General features: G+C 54.2%; 2 protein-coding genes across 2 annotated transcripts in view; both read left to right on the plus strand.

Moving 5' to 3' along the window:
• Positions 1 to 3,035: 3,035 nt before the first annotated feature.
• NOL12 (nucleolar protein 12) lies at positions 3,036 to 7,721 on the plus strand. Its single transcript, XM_007111749.4, has 6 exons — positions 3,036 to 3,185; positions 4,720 to 4,825; positions 5,112 to 5,160; positions 5,697 to 5,839; positions 6,802 to 6,899; positions 7,306 to 7,721. The coding sequence occupies exons 1-6, from the start codon at positions 3,103 to 3,105 to the stop codon at positions 7,469 to 7,471; spliced, it is 645 nt and encodes a 214-aa protein (XP_007111811.1). The 5' UTR covers positions 3,036 to 3,102; the 3' UTR covers positions 7,472 to 7,721.
• A 114-nt stretch (positions 7,722 to 7,835) lies between these two features.
• The window catches only part of TRIOBP (TRIO and F-actin binding protein), a 67,768-nt gene continuing 53,847 nt past the window's right edge, over positions 7,836 to 21,756 (plus strand). Inside the window, exons 1-5 of the mRNA XM_028490612.2 lie at positions 7,836 to 9,288; positions 10,970 to 11,048; positions 15,173 to 15,570; positions 16,068 to 16,197; positions 17,133 to 17,293. Coding sequence (XP_028346413.1) covers positions 17,180 to 17,293 — 114 coding nt within the window. The 5' untranslated portion in view covers positions 7,836 to 9,288; positions 10,970 to 11,048; positions 15,173 to 15,570; positions 16,068 to 16,197; positions 17,133 to 17,179. The remainder of the gene's footprint in view (positions 9,289 to 10,969; positions 11,049 to 15,172; positions 15,571 to 16,067; positions 16,198 to 17,132; positions 17,294 to 21,756) is intronic.

The following is a 21,756-nucleotide window of genomic DNA, read 5'->3' on the forward strand; positions in this document are numbered from 1 at the left end:
ATTATTTTCACCTGGCCCTTTGGGGTGGATGAGTCCCATCTCAGTGGGTCTGCTGGAGGGCACATCTCTATAAGAGGGCCAAGAAGGATGGAGCGCAAAGGCTGGGAGATGCCATGAGCCACACCCAATCTCCAGGCTCTCCTGGGGCACCCAAGTGGCCACCCAGAGAGAAACAGTTTTGGAAGTCTGGCTGTGGATGGGGCGCCCTCTGCTGGACATCAGAGAAAGTGTCTTCTTGACTGCCTTTCTCTGATCCCACTTATTCTCTCTACACTGGCGGAACTCAACGATACTCCAGGACTGGGACAACAACCAGGCAGAGGAAGGCCCTGGGGCAGATAAGGAGAGAGACCACTGGCAGTGGAGGAAAGAAAGTGGGCTCGGAGTCAGACAGACTTGTATCCAAACCCCAGCTCTATCACTGTGTGCCCTTGGACCAGTTAATCAACCTCTCTGAACCTGTTTCCTCATCTCTCAAATTGCATTAGTACTAGTATCCACCCTGTGCGGCCGTTGCAAGGATTAGGGGAGATAACGTAGAGAACTACACTGTGCCTGGCACATAGTAGGAGCTCTGTAACTGTTGGTTCCCCTCACCTCTTTTAAGACTCGGTGTGTCTCAAGAGCCTATGAAACTGGGTCCAGAGAAACTAAGCAGAGTTCTGCCCTTAGACCACTCAAGCTTCACCCTCAGCACTTGCTCTTCTTGTCTGTGTGACCTTGGGTAAGTGACTGCACATCTCTGGGCCTCATTAAAATGGAACTCATACCTCAAAATAGATAATCATGTAAAGAGCTAAATTAATGGCAGCTGCCGTTATTCTTTTGGCTCATCATCTTCATCATCATTTCTATTACGGAGAACGTACCACCTCTTGCTGTGCTTGGCACACAGCAGGTGCTCAATAAACACAAAAATAATGTCAAGGAGAAACTGACTTAAAAAGGGAAGTGTTTTAGACCGTGAGTTGCAGTAAATGGCTCTCAAGCTTTTGGAATCTGGGTGGGGTTGCCAGTCCTGCATCTCTTTTCCTGGAGTAAAGGGGACCTGGAACTCCCAGGGAAGAGTTTGGAGCAACAGCACCTGCCCGAAGTGGCGGGCTTTACTCTGCACTGGGAGCTTTTGCAGATGTGACCTCCCTGAACCACCCGTGGGCTGGCAGCTCGGGCCCGGTGGGCTGCGAGGGCAGACTGTACAGAGCTCCCCACACGAGGTCCTGCATAAGCAGGTGTCTCCTTACTCGGTCCCCAGTCTCTGCGCCTGACCGGAAGCTCTGGGAGGGCAGAACCACTCCACACACAGGGCAGCAATTGATGACGCTGCACACCACTTAATAATGGGGTGACTTTGCTTAAGTCACTTCTCTCTGAACCTCCACAGAAGGCGGCTCGCTGGGCATCTTTTTGGGGGGCATCACTGCAACCAAGACAATGCTTCCTCCCAGGAGGAGGGTGCCAAGGGTGGCATGGGGCATGGCCGCTAGGGGGTGGCAGACGGTCAGAGGGGCAGTTGTTCATCACCCTGAAGCCCCCCGCTGTGCCCTGTATTTGAGGATAACTTCCTCTCAGTGCCCAACGTGGAATCCCCCAGGCGGAGGACCCTTGTGGAATGGGTTCAACATTTCGTGGAGAGATGCACCTACTGTATGCCTAGATCCTTTCAAAACTCATGGTCAGGGTCTGCGTCTTGCCCTCCGGAGGGGGTGTGCTGCTACTGGGAGAGTGATCCCTCAGGCCAGCGCCCCAGCATGCTGGGCCATGAGGCCAGTGACCCAGGTCAAGTCTCAGCTTTACCAAAGAACAACAGTGTAACCCTGGACAAGTCGCTTCCCCTCTCTGAGATAACAGTTGCCTTCTCTGTGTGCCTGGCACACAGTAGACACTCAATATGTGTGTGCTTACTTGCTCTCTGGGCTCCAGTCACTTGTCAAAGAAGAGCATTGGGTCCTAAGAGTCTGTTATCCGCACTCTCGGACTGTTCTGGGGTCACCTCCTCTGGGAAGCCCTCCACACTGGAAGAGCCAACCCTGAGCTCCTCCAGCCTCCCATGCACCTCACAGCAGAGGTGTCGTCCTCTGGACTGTAATGGTCATTGACTCTGTGGACCCTGGAGTCCTTAAGGGCAAGGGCAGCAGCTTGTCTGCAGTACCCAGCACAGATGAGTTGAGAGTGGGGGATTCAGGCATACAATCCCAGCTACTAAAATTCCCCTTCAGGTGTTTTACTTACTGCCTTCACATTCATGCCCTCATTTTTAGTAGAGGACGTGTTACTACATCCCAACTCCATACTTGGGGAACTGAGACACAGAGAGGGGTGATGGCTTGTGCAGCAAACACATGTGTGGCATGTATTATATTATACATACACGCTACATAACTCACTTATCCCTCACAGTCAGGGTTCTCAAAATTTGGTCTGTGGACCAGCAACATCAGAATCACCTGAGAACTTGCCTGAAGTGCAAATTCTGGGGCTCACTCCAGAACTGCTGAATCAGAAGCTCGGGGGTGGGCCCAAGCGATCTGGGTTTCAGCAAACCCTCCCGGGGATTCTGATGCACGCCAACGTTTGGAAACCACTGCCTTACAAAACCTACCAAGTCACTATGATTAGTCCTCTTTTACAAACAGGGTGATTGAGGCACAGCGAAGCCAACTGGTCCAGGACCATACAGCTGTAACTGGGGTACCAGGATTCTAATCCAGGTAGTTTGGCTCCAGAAACGTGCTCTTGGAGACCACCACGGAGTTGACATCCAAATCTAAAGAAGGATCAGCAATCTTTGGCCATTCACTAATAACTCTGTATTGAGCACCTACTGTGTGCAAGGCACCGTGCTAGGCGCTGGGACCTCTGGGTCTCGCTCTCACCGTTGTTAGTCTAAGAGAGGGAGTGGGGCTGGGAGTCGCGGGGGTGGGTTGGGGAGGGGCAGGAATCTTGCCTGTTACATGCAGAAGAGAGGGACGGGAGACGGGCTGGGCGGCCCCTTTAAAAGGCGGGGCCTGGCAAGCGGAACTGCAGGGCACGTCCGGAAGGCTGGAAGCGCTACACCCGGAAGTGTCAGGTGAGAGAGAGCCGCGCCGCCGAGGCCTCACCGCTATGGGCCGCAACAAGAAGAAGAAGCGAGATGGCGACGGCCGCCGGCCGCGGCTCATTTTGAGCTTCGACGAGGAGAAGCGGCGGTGAGTGTCAAGGCTGGACCGTATCCTCTTCGGGCCGCCGGGCAAGGCTAAGGCCAGGTCCGCTGGCACACGCTCACGCGGAGGGCCCTTCCGGTCCCGCCTTCTGGGCGCGGTGCGATACTCCCGCGGAAGGAAGCGGGCGCTCTCGACCCCCAGCCCAGAGGAATGGAATCGTCCGCCCCGCCCTTACTTCTCTTTTCCGCTCCCCAACCCGCCCAGCGTTGCTGTACGCGCCGCTCGAGAGCGGGGAGCTCGGGACTCCGAGCGGTGGCTTCGAACTCCTTAGCCCAGCCCGGCGGCCCCGCACGCTGCCGACTCAGCTGTTTTTGATGAACGATCAGTGAATGAAAACGAGTGGCTTAAATTCATTTATTCACCAGGCGATTACTAAGCTCCTTCGGGGTGTGCGCGCCAGGCCTGGGGATCCCTGAGTCGGCCCCCTAAGCCTTAGCGTCCGGTCCATCACATGTCCCCCACTCAGGGTGCCACCTGGGCATATGGTAGTGGGTCAGCGAAAAGCCTAGCGTTCGGCCCCGGAACAGATGGGAATGGTGCAGCAAGCTCTAGAGAGATGAGAGGGGCTGAGATCAGATAGGGGGAGGGAGAGAAATGCTGAAGCATCACCAAGAAACTCAGGGTGGGACTTCCCTGGTGGCGCAGTGGTTAAGAATCCGCCTGCCAATGCAGAGGACATGGGTTCGAGCCCTGGTCCGGGAAGATCCCACATGCCGCGGAGCAACTAAGCCCGTGAGCCACAACCACTGAGCCTGCGCTCTGGAGCCCGCGAGCCACGACTACTGAGCCTGCGTGCCACAACTACTGAAGCCCATGCGCCTGGAGCCCGTGCTGCGCAACAAGAGAAGCCAGCGCAATGAGAAGCCTGCGCACCGCAACGAAGAGTAGCCCCCACTCGCCGCAACTAGAGAAAGCCCGCGCGCAGCAATGACGACCCAACGCAGCCAAAAATAATAAATAAATAAAGAATAAAACGAAACTCAGGGTGGCATCAACACAACTTACAGATGAGTCCAGGGGCGGGGTCCTGGGCAAATGGGGGGTTGGTCCAGTGGAGAGTTTGTGGAGGTGTGGGTGAGGGTGGCCTTGAAAGCCCCACTAGAAGTGGCTTAATTCACTGAGTAATGGAGTTTGCCAGAGAAGAAGGGACCCTCACCTGTTCTAGGTTCAAAGGCCCTCAGCCTGTGCCCACCACCTGGCCCCGTTGCTGGCAGCTGAGAGCCCTGGAGGGTAGTGAGTGGAGAGAGGCAGCATCTTCCTCTCTTTCCCTAACCTTACATTCTCTGTGACCTTGGGCAAGTAACCTTGCCTCTCTGTGCCTCAGTGTTTCCCATCTGTAAAATGGGGATGGGTACCTACTACCCAGGTTGCTGTGAGGATTACATGAGTTAACGTGTACATTTTTGGAATGGTGCTTGGCACATGGTGAGTGCAGTATTAGGTGTTTTCTTTTTTCTCTTTCTGGAGCAAGCCCTTCTTTCCTTGTATCCTGACTTGCTTTCTTGCCTCTCTGCCGTAGGGAGTACCTGACAGGCTTCCACAGGCGGAAGGTGCAGCGGAAGAAGGCAGCCATTGAGGAGATCAAGAAGCGGCTCAAGGAGGAGCAGAAGAAGCTCCGGGTGGAGGTGCAGAGGGAGAGGGCAGGAGAGTGTCTCTGACTCCCAGGGGACTTGCAGCCTCGATGGCCCGAAAAGGGGCACCTGCAGGGACGAGGGGAGGTGTGGGCAGGCCTGGGGAGCAGTTTATACAGATAGAGACGCCGTGGGCCCAGGTCTGGGGAAGGTTTAGGGTGAGATCTCATGGTCTTTCTCTTCAAGCCGTGGTCTTACTCACGCTGGAGGTGAGCAGTGCCTCTGCCTGAGGTTGGGCTGAGAAGCCATACTCACCATGTTCCCTTCCCTTTGGTTTCAGCGCCACCAGGAATACTTGAAGATGCTGGCAGAGAGAGAGGAGGCGCTGGGTAATCCCATCCTTGGCCTGTCCTGGAGAATAGCCAACAGGCTGAGTTTATTTATCCCTTGGTGGGTGGGAGGGGAGGGGTGTGAGGGCTGCACAGAAGCTGACGTCCCTTGCTTTAGGGGTCTTGGTGGTGACCTGGCAGCTAGGGGTAGTCCTCAGCTGTCTCTAAATGTCAGTGGATCAGAGACCAGGAGGAGATCCAAACCTCTTGGTAAACCGATCGTGAGCAGAAAGGCCAGCTTCTGAGGCCTGGAGGGACTGGGGGTGGAGGGGTAGGGGAAGCAGCAGCTTCTGGTGTGGCTCCAGCTTTGTCCTGGGGGGGACCAGGGGGTCTGAGGTCTCCCTGGAGCATGAAGCGAAGAGTTGGGGGTCATTTACAGCATTTGCAGGCCAGGCTCTGGAGCTGGGGACTTCCTGGATGCCCTCCGATAGAGCACGGGGACCACTGCACTCCAGGGCTGGGGGCAGGGGGCGGTGGCTGGAGCCTGCTTACTTGTGCCCTGGGGCTGAGGCCTGGCTCTGTGCCCACCTGCACAGAGGAGGCAGACGAACTGGACCGGCTGGTGACAGCAAAGACAGAGCCTGTGCAGTACGACCACCTCAACCACACAGTCACCGTCACCACCATCAGCAGCCTGGACCTCTCAGCAGCCCGGCTGCTCGGACTGCCCCCGCCTGAGGTGGGTCTCCCTTGCAGCCCCAGGGAAGAGGGGACACAGGGGCAGCCTGGCTGGCCAGGGAGTCACTAAGTGCGGGTCCGTGTCATGGGATTCCAGTGTGAGGGGCTCTTTCCTCTGGGGCACCCTCCAGGGCCTGGACAGAATCCCCGAGCCTGGGGCTTCAGAGGCCGGCTCCACCACTAGTGGCTGTGGGAACCTGGGCAGGTCTCTGCCTTGTCTGCTTCCCTTCACCACTACCTTGGGGTCACTGATGATAGCAGCTGCCTCGTGGGGTCGCTGTGGAGGATAAAAGTGGTCGGTCCACTAGAAGCGCTTGAGAGAGCAGTAGGCTGGGATCACTCCCACCGCACGGTATGTCTCTGTGTCCTGATCTGTGGGGTGTGAGTCATAGCAAGTTCCAACCAGCATTTTTTTTTTTTTAAAGAAAAGGAACACAACATCATCGAAAATATCAGAAAGCATCACGGCAAGTGCTGTCTTATGAAACGTGTGTTTCAGTTAAACTTGCGTTTGGGTCGCGTAGGGGTTTATATGCGTGTGCACGTACAGTCACCAGGTAAACCACAGCCCCGAGCAAGGGTTACGGTGTCCTTAAGTTCGAGGGCCACCGCTTTATCACATCTTTTCTGAGCTCACACCCACCTTGTATTAGGTGCTCATTCTTCTGTAAGGTCTGATGCCAAGACCAGTCTCGTCTCCATCTCAGAGTTCGTTCATTTGTGAGTGTTTGAGTGTGTCCGCTGTAGGCTGTGGCGGTGGAGGACTTTGGAATCCAGCTCTGCCCGTGTCATCCCTGCTTTAGGGCACACGTGGCCTTTCCGCCCACGGCCTTCTCTGAGCCCCGACCCGGGTGAGGCAGGCGGCAGGTCATGCCCCCGCGCGACAGAGCCGCAACTGCTCAGGGTGCCCAGGCCCCTCGATCCACCGCTCCCTGTGGCAGTCCTTCTTCTGTGCCTCTTTAGCAAGGGGCCGGGCGCAGGTCTGAGGAGGAGGCGTCATCCGCGGAGAAGCCTACCAGAGCCTTACCCAAGAAGTCCAGAGACCCTCTGCTGTCCCAGCGGTGAGCCCTGGCCTGTCCTCCCCTGTGAGCCTGCTGCTGTGGCTGGCGTTGTGAGGGTGCCTGTGGTGGGTGGTGTGGGGCACATGTGGGGCCCTGGGCAGCCCTCTGCTCTGCTCGTCAAGTGGTCCTCGGCCTCCCTCACTGCCCCCCACCTCCACCCCCTGAGAATGTCTGACCTTGGGTACCCGTGGTGCCTGGGGTAAGGGCCTTTCTTGCTGTGAGCTCAGGAGCTGGCAGGCCCTCTGGGGACAGAGCATGCTGCCTTTGGAATGGCGTCCATGGCTTGTCCTGACTTCCCCTCCATGAGCTGGGCCCTCACTCACCCCCCTGCCCAAACTTCCACCCGCACCCTGTCCCCCAGGGTAGACTGAGGCCCGAGCCTCACCAGCCTTCCACCCTCCCACAGGATCTCCTCTCTCACGGCCTTGCTGCACGCGCACAGGCGCAAGAAGGTCAAGAGGAAACATCCCAGCCGGGCCCAGGACTCCACCAAGAAGCCCCCAAGCGCCACTCGTACCAGTAAGACCCAGCGCCGCCGGCTGACAGGCCAAGCCCGGCACAGCGGGGAGTGAGCCCTGAGACCCAGGCCGTGCCCCAGCCTCGGCTGCAAGGACCTGTCCTGTCCCAGCTTGGCTGTCCCGTAAGCCAGCCTGCACCCAGGTGCTGACTCCCCAGCCCAAACTTGGGAGGCTAGCACCTCTCCGGCCTGGGGCTTGGACTCCAGCCGACGCAGGTGGCTGAGAGCTGGCCTCTGCCAGGGGGAGCCTCCAGGGCCACGTTTGGGGCATCTTCCCAAATGTATACCCCACCGAACCTTGATTACATTTGTGAAAGTAAGCGCACGTGTGGACGGTTTGTCCCTGGCCCGGATGCCGCACGCCGAGGGCAGGCGTTTGGGGTGGAGGGAGCTGCTGGGGTGTGGGTCATCCTCACTGTCCAGCAGTCCTCCCTGTGGGCACGAAACGCTAGCGCTAGGCCCGGGCCCCCAACCTGGGTGAAGGCCAGCGCCACCACTGCTAGAAGCCAGGGTCTCCCTGCTGCTCTGGAACCTGGGCCGGTGGGTGAGCAGAGCTGGGCTCTGCCTTTTCCTGGCTGGGACTTTTTGCCTCTTCCTTCTCCTTGTTGTTGGCCTCCTTAGCTGACGTTGAAGGGGTGGAAACGGGGGAGTCCCGGAGTATTCCTCACCCCCACAAACTTGGGCAGCTTCCCCAGGCTTCCAGCAGCTCCCAGACAGAGCCCAACAAAGAAGGAGCGATTAGTCCCTTGTAAAGAAAATACATCTCCACTCGCCTGAAAGCCTGGCCCTTTCAGAGCAGGCCCCTCATGAGGCCGGCTGGTGCTCGGTGAGGCCTGCTGCTTTTTCACACTTCTTCCAGGGAGACCTTCAGGTGCGGCTTCAGAGCCGATGGAAACCAGCCTGTTAGTGACCCACGTCACTCACACTCCCTGCTCTTCTGACCGAGCTGGGCTGGTGGCAGAATCCAGGTCCAGCTGCCTCAGGTGGATGTGGTGCCGGTGAGGACAGCTGTAGCATCTGTTCTGGAGACTGTCAGACCCCACTTGCGCTGACTGGTTCCTGTGACTGGGCCAGGGCACGGGAGTTTCAGGTTGCGCCCTGATTAGTGGAGCTGTGTCGGGCCCTGACACTAGGACTGCAGAGGTGAGACACATGAGCTCTAGGCCCCTGTGCAGCTGATGGACTAGTGAGTGTGTGTGAGGGGAGCGCAGGTTCTGCTCAGCCCTGGGGCGTGGGGGGCTCCTGGAGGAGGGGAGCGGAGATCGGGGGTCTGCAGAGCCGGCCTTCCCCACCACTCACCCCGTGGAGGGGCTGCCAGGAGCAGCCCTGGCCCTGCGCTGGGCAGGCGTTCTCCCTGGTCACCATCAACCCACCGTCTGGTGCTGGCTGGTGCGGGTCTGAAGGCCACACCTGGCTGTGGGAACGCGAAGCTCAGGGCTTGTGGCTGGGAGGCCCGGTGACCTGGCTTCTTGGCTCCTTCCACCTGCTCTCCCTGCTGCCTTCCTGTTGTCCTCCCCGTGCTTGGGGTGGGGCGACTTGCCCTGTTTGGCTGCCTCTATCCAGGGCAGAGGGCAGAGCTTGTACAAGCTGTCCAGGTGGTTCTGGTACTTGACCCGGGGCAGTGAGTCTCTCCCTCACAGCCCCTTGTGATCAGGAGCAGAGATGAGCCTGGGGGATTCGCACACACAGCCGGGCTGGGGTTTGAGTCCTGGCTCAGCCGCTGGCCCACTGTGTGAGCTCCTCACTGCTGACTTCACTGGGACTGTTTCCCCACGTGTGAGATGTCATAAGACACCCATCTCGCAGGCCTGCCTGGAGGCTGAAGGGAGACCACGTGCGTGAACCGCTTCCCACGGCTCCTGACTTTCGCAGGTGTGCCTTCCGTGTGTGCGCGGCTGCCGCTGAGACACCGTACCGGGCTCTCTTCTCCATCCCCAATGACATAGGATGTTTTACAACTTACACCTACATTTGTAATGTTTACTAGTATTAAGTTCTCATCCACTCTCTCCCACGTGTGCCCTCGGAAACCAGCAGACCAAGGAAATTGAATCATGGTAATTTTTGCCAATCCTAAGATTGAAAGTGATAGAGTTAGAACTCTCTGGAGAGCTTGTCTTTTCTCTCCATGTTCTACCTGGATTCTTCCTGTCGCTCCCCATCCTGTGGGCCCTGTGGTTTGGGACCTCTAGGAGCTTAATCAGGAAAAGATTAGATTTAGCTACATATAATATGAAACAAGACTTTAAAATAACTGGCTTATGTAAGAGAGGAATTCTCAGGTTAACAAAGATGGAAGGTAGCTAGCCTGGAGTGGAGATGGCAGGCTTTTAGCTTTTTGTTTTGTGCCATTTTCAACACATGGGTTCCACCTCGTGGTCCAAGATGGCTGCCTGAGCTTCAGCCACCATATCTGCCTCTCAGCTGCAGGAAGGAGGAAGGGATGAAGGTCAGGGCCCTCCTTTTAGGAACACTTGATGCTTGTGCTATTAGGCAGGTGGCAAAGGCTTCGGGCAGGAGGAAGAGGGAGCTCCTAGTTGCAGGGAAGCCTGGGGTCCGTGGTCTCTTCTGGAGAACCGTGTACCCACTAAGAATTGGGGATTGCGTTACTAACGGGAGGATTGGTATTGGGGTGCAAGCAGCAGATTTTCACACAGGAGCCAAATATGTAAAGGGCTGTCCAGAGGGGATCCAAGTGTGGAACTAAAGCCATAGCAGACGCTCATCCAGATGTTCCTGTTCCCGCACTGAACTTCCCAGATGGGTCAGGCCTGTGCTAGTAAAACAAGGAGCAATGGCCATGGTTACTGGGAGCCAGGCCTCAGCTCAGTAGAGGAAAGAACTTTCCTAGTAGGATCCGTTTTGGGGTGGCCTGATTCTCCCCCGGGGGCTGAGGTGAGCAGGGTGGGTGGAGCTGCCTGCTGCCCGCCAGCGTCTGAAACTGAGGAGGAGAGGGATCTGATGTTAAGCCCCAGCTTCCTTCCTCTTCAAAATCCCCTTGACCTGATGATGTTCCCTAGACTTGAGCTGTTGCCCTCCCTTTAGCTGTGTGGAGGGCTCTGGGGAGGGATTCCCAATTCATCCTGAGCTTGGAGGGCTCACTGCCTGCTCTTTTGTGAGCAGGTCCATCTTAGAAAAGCCCTCCTGGGACTTCGTTGGTGGTCCAGTGGTGGTTAGGACTCCGAGCTCCCAATGCATGAGGCCCGGTTCGATCCCTGGTCGGGGAACTAGATCCTGAATGCTGCAACAAAACTAAAAGATACCCCTTGCCACGGCTAAGACCCGGCGCAGCCAAATAAATAATTATTAAAGAAAAAAGAAAAGCCGTCCTGTTCTGAGCAAACATCTGCCTCCTCCAGATGCCAGAGAAGCCCTTTAGGTGTTTGCACTCTGCCCTCCGCCTTTCTCACCTCGGCTCTGAGCTGCCTCCTCTGGGAAGCCTTCCTTGACACCTGGCAATCAGTCATTTCTCCATCTGGGCTCCCGGGATACTTTGCGTTTCTTTCTTTTAAACACTGAACATATTATAACCTGGTTGCCTCTTTCCCCCCAGCCAGGCCCTGAGCTTTCTGAATGGGAAGTTGTGTCGGTCATTTCTGTGTTTCTGCTCTTGAAACAGGACCTGAATCGCTGTAAGTTTTTGGCCAGTCCTGGCTGGATTACACTGGACCCGTTCCCCCTCCTCACACGTGTTCCCACGTAACCCTTGAAATAATCTTTTTGAGATTTTCTTGGCCCTAGTGCCATGCTTTCCTGTCTGCAAGTTTCCGAATCTAGTTTTTTCTCCTCATCGCCACAACCATCTCCCGTGGGCCCTTGCTGAAACCTTCCCTGTCCAGTGAGCTTTGCCCTCTCCCTTACCCCTTAGTCACCATGATTGGCAAATAACCGAAAGAAGGAGGATGGAAAACAAATTTATCAAGCACCTCCAATGTGCCAGTGATGACATAAACACAACAACAGCACTGTGAAGTGGGTACTAGCTCCATTCGACAGTTGAGAAAACTGAGTCTCAGGTTAAGTTACATCAAAAGTTACCCCGTTATAGATAATAAGACATGATCCTCACATCTCATGAGGGAGACAGACACATGGAGATCACCCTGGAGGTCGGTTCAATAAAGTATAGGCCCGGGGGGGCAAAGAACAGAGAGAAGGTGACATTGAAAGGAGTCATGGAAGATGGCTTGGCCAGGTGGATGGGAGAGGGGATGGGCAGGCAGAGAGCCCTTGGTGAGCAAAGGTTGGGGAGGGGTGGTCAGAGGAGAGGAGAAAGCTGCAGAGGCCGGCAGGGACCAGACCCTTAAGGGCTTCAGATACTGAGCTAAGGATCTGGACCCTTATCTTGGGGCAGCGGGAGCCTCCGATGTGGGAGTGGGGGGTTGAGCCTGGGGAGAGTCAGAGTCGATTCATTTGAGAGAAATCTCCCTGGTGGCAGCGTCAGGGTGCACCAGGGGGACTGGAAGCTCCAAGACCCTCCAGCAATAATCCAGGGGAGGGGTGGGCAGGCCCTCCTTTCTTGCAGGCAACCACTTGCTCTCTCACCAAGTGTTTACTGAGCACCGGTAGGGAAGTGCTTAGTAAAGCACCAGTATTAGGTGCTTAGCACTGGGGAGCAAGACAGGGTGGCCGGTGCCCTCCAGGGATTTACATTCCTTGAGCTGTCTCTGTAGGGACAGAGAGGAGGAGAGATAATAACATTTATTGAGCACTCACTGTATACCAGTCACTCTTTACCTGGTTTAACTCACTGAGTTCTCACCATAACCCCCCAGGGTAGGTAATCCCATTAAGCCCATCTTGCAGGTGAGGCACATTGAGATGCCCCCCAACCCTTCCCTGATGTCCTCCAGGACACTGTTTTAGCTGAGTTCTAACTGCTCACTGTCTCTCAGTTGGAGCTGGGATTTAAGCTGAGGGTCATCTCTGGCTGGGCACATGTACATCTCCAGGGAAGGATCAAGAAGGTAGATATACCCAAGCCATGGGTCCTTCCACAAAGAAATAAGTCACACCCTAGATACCTACGTTAACACTGCCCGACTAGCTGAACAAACCCAAAGAAACGGGGCGGAGATCCAGGATCTTACCTCCAGGGGGCGCCACTCACATGGTCGACAATGTGAAAGACACCCCAGGAACAATAGGAGTCTTGCACAGGATCCCGGCAGAGTGAGCCCTCACTTAAGGCTGGGGAAGCCAGGGAGGGCTTCCTGGAGGGGGTGGGCATTTAAGCCATCACTAAAGGATGAAAATCTGTGATTTACCATTTCAGAGACACTGCATAAAAGAGAAGTCCTGAGGATTAGTTTGGTTTGACTCACAAAATGTTTAAAAACAATTTGACTTAGCCATATTTAAAATTTTTTGAGGTTTTATATAAAAGTTCAGATTTCCAGCTTCTCCAGCTTCTGTGGGCTTTGGATCACCACTTTACAGTGTAGGTAGCTTTGGGCTGGAGCCAGCCCTGATGACCGCTTTAGAGACTCACACCTTCCAGCCCCTGCTCCACCGGGTCACAGCCCCCTGCATCTCTACCTTGCCTGCCCAGACCATGTGACGCTTCAACAGGCCTGTGAGCCCGGAGGCCTGGGATGACCCTTCCCGCTTGATCAGTGAGGAAACTGAGGCTCAGGGGGGTAGAGTGGGATTAGAACTGTCACTTATTGTTCTGCTTCCCCAAATCTCTGAGGAGGTGTGTCTGCGCCGAGGGGAAGGGCGTGAGCCAAGGGGTGGAGGTGAGCAGGCACAGACTCTTCAGGGAGCAGAAAGGGGAATGGGAGGCGGGGGCTAAATGGTGACAAGTGGTGACGCTGCCCTGGCTGCCACCATTATGCCCTGAGCCATCCCACAGAGCTCAAGAGTGTGTTTTCAGACCAGGCACTGTCATCGAGGGTCTGGGTGGCTTTGGGCAACTTGCTTGAGTCTTGAGTTTCCCATCTATACAATGGGGTTGTAGCTGCCCTTCCCAATCACAGGGATGAAAGTACCACTGTCCCCACAGGAGGGGGCTTCCTCCAACAGACCCCTTCACTCGTCCCAACACACCCTTGGCTCACCGGCCCCCTTCAGGACCCTGGCTGCTGTGCAACCCCAGTCCCCCCACCGCAACTGTTTTCCCTGCCCTGGAGGAATGCAACCAGGCAGCTCCAGAGCTGCGGAGAGCACTCAGGACAGCCCACCAATCCTGCCCACTGACTCTCCCCCTCACCTCCTTATTCTTCCCCCTCCAGCCTCGCTGCTTCTTTCCCCTCAGCCTGAAATACTTTTCCCAGGACCTGCAGGCTCACTGCCACGTCTTCTCCAGGTCTTTGCTCAAAGGTCGCCATCTCAGAGAGGCCATCGCCGACCACCTTATTTATTTATTTTTTAATGTTTAACATTTTCTAAATATTTATTTTTGGCTTTTTGTAACATTAAATAAGAAATAGAGCCATTGGAATTGTTTTATTGACTAAATATATATATGTATATATATGAGATCCAGCTGTAAATACTTCCTGACCACCTTATTTAAAAAGTAGGGCTTCCCTGGTGGCGCAGCGGTTGAGAGTCCGCCTGCCGATGCAGGGGACGCGGGTTCGTGCCCCGGTCCGGGAGGATCCCACGTGCCGCGGAGAGCCTGGGCCCGTGAGCCATGGCCGCTGGGCCTGGCGTCCGGAGCCTGTGCTCCACAACGGGAGAGGCCACAGCAGTGAGAGGCCCGCATATCGCAAAAAAAAAAAAAAAAAAAAAAAGTAATGCTCTTCCCACACCAGCCACTTCCAACCCCCCGACCCCTTCATTTTTCTGCTTAGCACCTATCACCAGCCGACATACTCCATATATTGCTTCTTTATCTTGTTTGGGATCTGTTTGTCTCCACTAGAATGTAAGTGCCACAAAAATAGGAGGTTCACTCTTTTGTTCACTGATGTGTCCTCAGCACACACAGTGGACAAAGTAGGGGCTCTGTAAGTATTGAATGAATTGAAGTGTCCGGAGTGCCACGCTGAGTTGGCTCCAGATTTTACTGGTTGGTGGGGGCTCGAGAGCTGGGGCCATACCCTGAGTTTCAAACTCAAACCAAGCACCCACCCACCCCCTGACTCAGAGAGGTCAAGTAACTGTCTCACGATCCCATGACCTCACTACAAGTGCTAGAGCCTCACTGCTCCCTGTTTTGCTTACAGTAATTGGGGCTGAGCAGAAAGATCATTATCCTTGTTAGGAAGGTGTGCTTTCACCCACTCCGTCCTGGGCCAGGATGACCTGTTCAGGGCTCTGTCTCTCCCCCTGGTCAGCGGGCTCCCCCTCTCAGAGGGAGCCACGTCTTATTCATGTTACCATATCCCTGGTGCCCAGCACAGGCCTGGCATGTACCAGGTACCTGTAAATGTCTGAGTGAACTAGTGAATGAAGATGCTCTGTATTGGCCGGTGGAGTCCAGACACAGCAGGGTTTTAGTCTTGGTTCTTCCACTTACTAGCTGGGTGACACTGGCGATCCTAGTTGCTGTGAAATGAGGATCTTGGTACTTAATCCTTCAGGTTACTACGTCCTCATAGATGTAAAGATTTTGGAATAGAAGCTGGCAGGCACATAGTGCAGAATGTTAGCTTAGAAAAGAAGGCATATTTTTTAAAAAGGAGGAGCTTTGCATTTTGTGAGTGAGCTCCACATCAGTGGAAGTGTGCAAATAGATGTGCAAATGGTCGAAAACCCCTGGGCATTTCATTTCATCCTCACAGGTACTACTGCCACCTTCATTTTACAGATAAGAAAACTGAGACGCAGAGCTAAAGCCAGCCTAGGAGACTGTGGCGGGAACGAACCGAAGGGAAAGAGATTAAAAAGAGCCAGAACCGCCAGTGCCAGCCCTCTCAAGAACCCCCTGGGAACCCTGCCACTGCTGCTCGGGCTGAGCGTGCAGCGGGTCTGGCACTCGAAGGGATCTGGGCGCCGCCCGCCTCCGCCCCGCCCCTTTCCCTCGGGTTGTCCAATCCCAAGGTCTTCATGTAAATGAAGCACCTAGAAAGAGCCTATGCGAGAGCGGCAGGGGCGTGGTCTTCGCCCACCTCCCAGGCAACGTTCTGATTCATTGTTAAAATAGAAAGGCTGTGACCCCTGGCACCCCACCCCAGCACCCCCTTGTGTGTGGAAACCCGAGCCGAGGTTAGTACCGCGAGCGGAAAGGTTGAGAGGGAGGAAAGGCTAGTGGGAAAAGGTAGAGGGGTGAGGGACACGGGGAGGGACTATCTGACTAGCTGGATGGAGAGAGGTCCAGGGGTCCATTCCCCGGGTGGGGCATGCATGTCCGCTGAAGGTTTTTCATTGTTATATCCACACCTAAAGTGCATTTTAGAGAAGGATTCTGCCAGTTGGTTGGGGGTGGGAGGGGGAAGCGGGAGCAGTGAGGGGCATGTGTATAAGAGCACCCCACACCCGCCCACAGGGGATTAAGCTGCTTTCTCAGTCCCAGGCGTTGCTCCTTTATGTGGCGGGATTGGGAAGGAACCGCCCAGGCTGGGCAGGACGGATGCCTATCCTCTGCACTACTGGGAACAGGGAACGACGCAGGGAGATAACAGCTCGGGGAGAATTGGAGACCCCGGCGCCACTGAAGGGCCAGTGGTGCCCCCAACCTCCACCGTGCCCTGCCACTTCCCCAGGTCTGATGGTGAAGGAGCTAGGAATCTTCTCCCTGGTTGCCCCAGGGGAGGATGTGAAATTCCCCAGCTCTCCCCCAAGATTGGCAACTAAGGCCGGATCCCCCGCGGCGCTTTGGAGGAAACTCGACAGGTATGAGCAGATGACCTGGGGGCACAGTAAAGTGCATGTGTGTTTGGGGATATGGATTCCTCTCACCCCACCTCGCTTGCTGGGGTGAGGAGAGCATCTTCAAGTCAATCGTCTGACGGGGCTCCCCCGCCCCGCCCGGGCATGGGGTTGGAGCCCTCAGTGGCGCCCAGAGGAAGAGCCCTGTGCTTATCACAACACCAGGGGTTCTCTTTGGCTGAGCTCTGCCAAACTTGCAGTGTGACCTTATGTTGTTCACTTTCATCCATGATTTTGTCCTCAATTCTGAAAATACCTGGCTGGCCACTTGCCTCACTCTCAGGGTTTCCCAAGGGACCTGTGTGAGTTGGCAGTGTGATCCAGTGTCCCTCACGCCCACCTCTGAGAGGATGGGGAGGCATAAAGACTGGGTTTGAATCCAGTTCAGCCACTGGGACTTTCAACAAGTTATGGAATCTCTGTGAGACTTAGTTGCCTCATCTGAAATTGGCAGTAATTTTATCTACAATGCAGGATAACTGTAAGGCAAGGGCACTCAAACTTTGGGGTGCATTGGAATCGCCTAGGAGACATGTATAAAATGCGTTGTATAAGTGCCTCACCTCCAGAGATTCTGGCTAGGTGGATCAGGGAAGGAACTGGGAATATGCATTTTATGAGCAGCTCAGCTGAGTCTAATGCAGGGTCCTCAAAATACACTTTGAGCAACACTGCAGTAATGACTAGAAATCACATGTCAAATGTTTGGCAGAGTGCCTGGTGCTTAGGAGGTGCTTAATGAGTGTTTGTTGAGTGAATAAGTGAACAGGTGAAAGAATTGATGGATAACCTCATTTCCTTGGGGCTTGGCTGTCTGGGGGCAAGCTGGGGCTGGAGTCCGGGTGGGCTGCCAGCCAGTCAGCTGGTCTTTGCCTCCCCCCACCCCTAATTCTTCCCAGGCCCCACCATCGGATTGCAGGAGCTGCCCTGGCCTGATTCAACCGATATGGAGGGGGTGGCTGGGAATGCCCCCTGTGAACACTTTGAAGCTAATGTGCTTGCCCAGAGATGCTGTCAAAACTGCTTCCACCCTGAGGAGGCCCACAGAGCAAGGCATCAGGTGGGCAGGCTTTCCTGAGTGGTGCTTTGGGACAGGGGAGCCTGTGATGGGGGTGCCTGGCTGGGCCACTAACTTGTAGCTGAACTCAGACACTGACCTTCCTTGTGGTCAGAGCCTCAGTTTTCCCAGTCTGTACAATGAGGTGGTGGGACTGTGTTAATGCTTCCCAAATGCCAGTTATTCTTCTCCTGCTCTTATGATTTTTTTGCCAAGCCTCATATAACCTATTACTTACCGTACTGTCCATGAAATCAATACGCATTTTTTCACTTATATGAAAACAAAACTTTACATCACCAGCACAAATAGAAAACTAGAATCATATTCTTTAATTTATTTATTTATTTATTTATGGCTGTGTTGGGTCTTCGTTTCTGTGCGAGGGCTTTCTCTAGTTGTGGCAAGCGGGGGCCACTCTTCATCGCGGTGCGCGGGCCTCTCACTGTCGTGGCCTCTCTTGTTGCGGAGCACAGGCTCCAGACGCGCAGGCTCAGTAATGGTGGCTCACGGGCCCAGTTGCTTCGCGGCATGTGGGATCTTCCCAGACCAGGGCTCGAACCCGTGTCCGCTGCATTGGCAGGCAGATTCTCAACCACTGCGCCACCAGGGAAGCCCATAGAATCATATTCTTTATATAGAAGGTTCAAAGGAAAAAAGAAAACAACCCAGAAATGTCACTAAATTCTAACTAGAGAGCATTGTCAGCTAAAGGTTCTGAGCCTGAGCCCTGCTGTCTCTCTGTTAAAAAGAGAGATTGGTAGGTGTTAGCCATTAAAGATACCGCACATCCACTGGAGACTTTCTCCTTGAAGGTACTGAAGGAGTGAAAGGGGAGGTATTTTCTCAGTTTGTGATGGATGAGGTTTCAGGCTAAGCCCTGGTCCAAGTAAACCCAGAGCTATGAGAAGCACGGAACTGTGAATCTCCAAGGGCGCTGCAGCCTTGACCCCCTCATGGCTCTGTCATTCTCAGTGGGACTGGAGGCTCCTCTTGAGCCTGGCAGCCATCTCCATGCAGGCATTAGCCTCTAAGAGGTGGCCATTATAAGGGAGTTGCTGGTTCAGCTTTGGAGCCAAGCAGACCAGAATTCCAGTCCTAGGTTTGCCATTTACCTGCTGTGTGACCTTGGGTCATTGACTGCTCTGGTTTCACTCTCCTAATGGGTAAAGTGGGGCAACAAGTCTTCTCACCCAGGGCATCTGGCCCTGCTTAGCCCAAGTCACATGTGGCTAATTCGATACACATTCGTTTCCTTTCTTCCTCCTTCCCGACCAGAAAAATAAACCTGGGAGATTCTTTTCTACCTGTCCTGATACCTCCAAAAACAGCTCCCCTACCCTCACCCCCAAGTTCAGGGAGCAGTTGCCTGAAATCCCTGTGAGTCCATCTCCCATACAAATGACCTTCTCCCGATGGGTGGGGAGATGGCAAGCACGGAACAGGAGGAGAAACTTGGATTCAGACAGGTCTGAGTTCTAGTCTCAGTCCCACCACTTCCCAGCTGAGACCTTGGGCCAGCTCATGTGTTCACATATATTGAATAGATGCTTAAAATGTGCCAGGCGTTATGCTAGATATTGGGGAAACAGTGACAAATAGAACAGACACAGTTCCTGGTTCATGGGCTTGTAGTCTAGCAAGAGAAATGGAGACGAAAAAAGTAATCATGCAAATAATTTTGTAATCATGGTGGTGATAAATGTTGTAAAGGAACAGCAAGTGGCATGAGGGTAAATGATAGGGCATTCGGGGAATGTTTCTCCAAGGAAATGATACTTTAGCTGCTTGGTAAAGGCTATGAGGGCATCGCCAGTGAAGTTGGGGTAAGAGGAGAGGAAGGGAACAGTAAGTGCAAAGCCCCTGATGCAGAAAGGAAGAGGCACACTGGAGGGTGGAGAGAAGCCAAGGATGGAGAATGGGGTGGGGGCTGGGTCTCACCGGCCTGTGGGGCTTGTGGACATGCTGAGAACCTTGGACTTTCTCCTGAGAGGCATGGGGAGCCACTAAAGATTTTAAACAGGGGGAGTGATGTGATCAGATTTGCATTTTCAAAAGTCACTCAGACTGTAGGACAGAGAATGGACAGCAGGGAGTGAGAATGAACAAGGTGACCAATGAGGAAAAAGTGCAATTACTCATATCAGATGTGACAGAGAGTTTTTTTTAATTTTAATTTTTTATTTATGGCTGCATTGGGTTTTCGTTGCTACACACAGGCTTTCTCTAGTTGCGGCGAGCGGGGGCTACTCTTCCATGCGGTGCGTGGGCTTCTCATTGTGTTGGCTTCTCTTTGTTGCAGAGCACGGGTTCTAGGCACGTGGGCTTCAGCAGTTGTGGCACGTGGGCTCAGTAGTTGTAGCTCGCAGGTTCTAGAGCGCAGGCTCAGTGGTTGTGGCGCACGGGCTTAGTTGCTCCGTGGCATGTGGGATCTTCCCGGACCAGGGCTTGAACCGTGTGCCCTGCATTGGCAGGCAGATTCTTAACGACTGCGCCACCAGGGAAGACCCCCAGAGACTTTTTTTTTTAATTAACTAATTTTATTTTGGCTGCACTGGGTCTTCATTGCGGCATGCAGGCTTCTCTAGTTGTGGTGTGTGGGCTTAGTTGCGGTATGTGGGATTTTAGTTCCCCAACCAGAGATTGAACCCAGGTCCCCTGCATTGGGAGCATGGAGTCTTAACCACTGGACCATCAGGGAAGTCCCTGATGCTGGAGATTTTGAGATGGAGACAAATGGACACATTTCAGAACTAACTGAATAGGAAAATCTAAAGGATTTGGTAACTGAGTAACGTGGAGAGACTGGAACATCTGGAACATGGCTGACTGCTGTGTTATTTTCTGAGGCAGGGTTCTTGGAATGGGAGGCCCCTTTGGAGTTGTTTGGGGTGGTGAGTGGGAGGTGCCTGGGGGACACACTGGAGATGAGAGGAGTTTACTTAATATGAGGAGCTCAGGAGCCAGACCTCTGCAGGAGATAGAGGCTTTCAAGTCATCAGGATCTGGCACTGATGAAAGTCCTGCTCATGAATGAGCAGTTTCAAACACGTAGAGTCACAAAATCTGTGTGTTAAAAAAGCATCCCCCAGCCAGATCCTTAATTACACTCCAGCACAAACTCATCCCTGAGGGGCCTGTTAAGGTATCACCTGGGGCTAGAGCCAGTTCTGACATCTTCACCTATGTTAGAAAATGCAGGGACTTCCCTGGTGGCGCAGTGGTTAAGAATCCGCCTGCCAATGCAGGGGACATGGGTTCGAGCCCTGGTCTGGGAAGATCACACATGCCGTGGAGCAACTAAGCCCGTGAACCACAACTACTGAGCCCATGTGCCACAACTACTGAAGCCTGCACGCCTAGAGCCTGCGCTCCACGAGAGAAGCCACCGCAGTGAGAAGCCTGCACACCGCATTGAAGAGTAACCCCCCACTCACCGAAACTAGAGAAAGCCCGCGCGCAGCAACGAAGACACAATGCAGCCAAAAATAAATAAATAAATAAATTTATTTTAAAAAAAGAAAGAAAGAAAATGCAGAAAGGGCCCCAGGTCACAGAGCAAACCTTTCCCAGAAGCTTCCTCCAGCTCCTCTATGATCCTGGGCTCTGGATGCATCTCTGCTCTGCTCTCAGCTGAGTCTCCCAGGCTGGGAGGTGTGAGGAGGGCTTATCCCTGGAAATCACACAGCCTTGACCAGGTCATGGCCAGGTTCTGGATGGAGTGGGGAGGGTCTTGCTGTATGCCAGGCCCCACACATTCCTTTTCAATGCATCTATTCTTAAGTATATTTAACATTTTATTGATTTAACACTAATAAAATTCTTTTGAATGTTTTTACATTATTTATTATATTTAAGATGTACAGACCTGGCAGTGTTCTAAGCCCTTTTACTCATATTAACTCATTTAATTCTCATAACACCCCTAGGGAGTGGGTCCATTAATCACCTCCGTTTTGTAGATGAGGAAACCAGGCTCAGAGAGGGAAGTCACTGGGCTGAGGTCACCCAGCTGGGAAGTGGAGGTGCCAGGATTGGGCCTGATGACTGTCTGAGGCCAGAGCCCGTGCTGACCCGCCAGACAGGAAATCAGAGCTGGGGATTAGTTGCTGGGCCTACTCGTGTGGATGGTGGGTAGTGACGGGGGCTGGAGGTGAAAGCAGGGAGGAGGTACCGCGACAGGCTGGGGCTCCTGCTGGGCCCAGCTGGGCTGGGACCCCTTGATGATGTCCAGAGCGCCGCTCCCTCCTCATTCACGCGGCAAGGTCCCCAGGGTAGCCAAGGCGCCAGGCCGGGCTGCAGATCTGACACCTCCCGCTGTGGAGCGCTGATCAGAATCTGGCTCCCGGGCAGGGGGCGAAACTGAATCCAGACGGGCCTTCCTTCTCTGGCTTGGATGGCGCGGCAAACACCCCAGCCCCACTCCTTGGCACTGCCCAGGTCCTAGAGTGGCGGCCTTCTCGCAA

Source organism: Physeter macrocephalus, chromosome 6, assembly GCF_002837175.3.
Source record: "Physeter macrocephalus isolate SW-GA chromosome 6, ASM283717v5, whole genome shotgun sequence".
Classification (NCBI taxonomy): Eukaryota; Metazoa; Chordata; class Mammalia; order Artiodactyla; family Physeteridae; genus Physeter; species Physeter macrocephalus.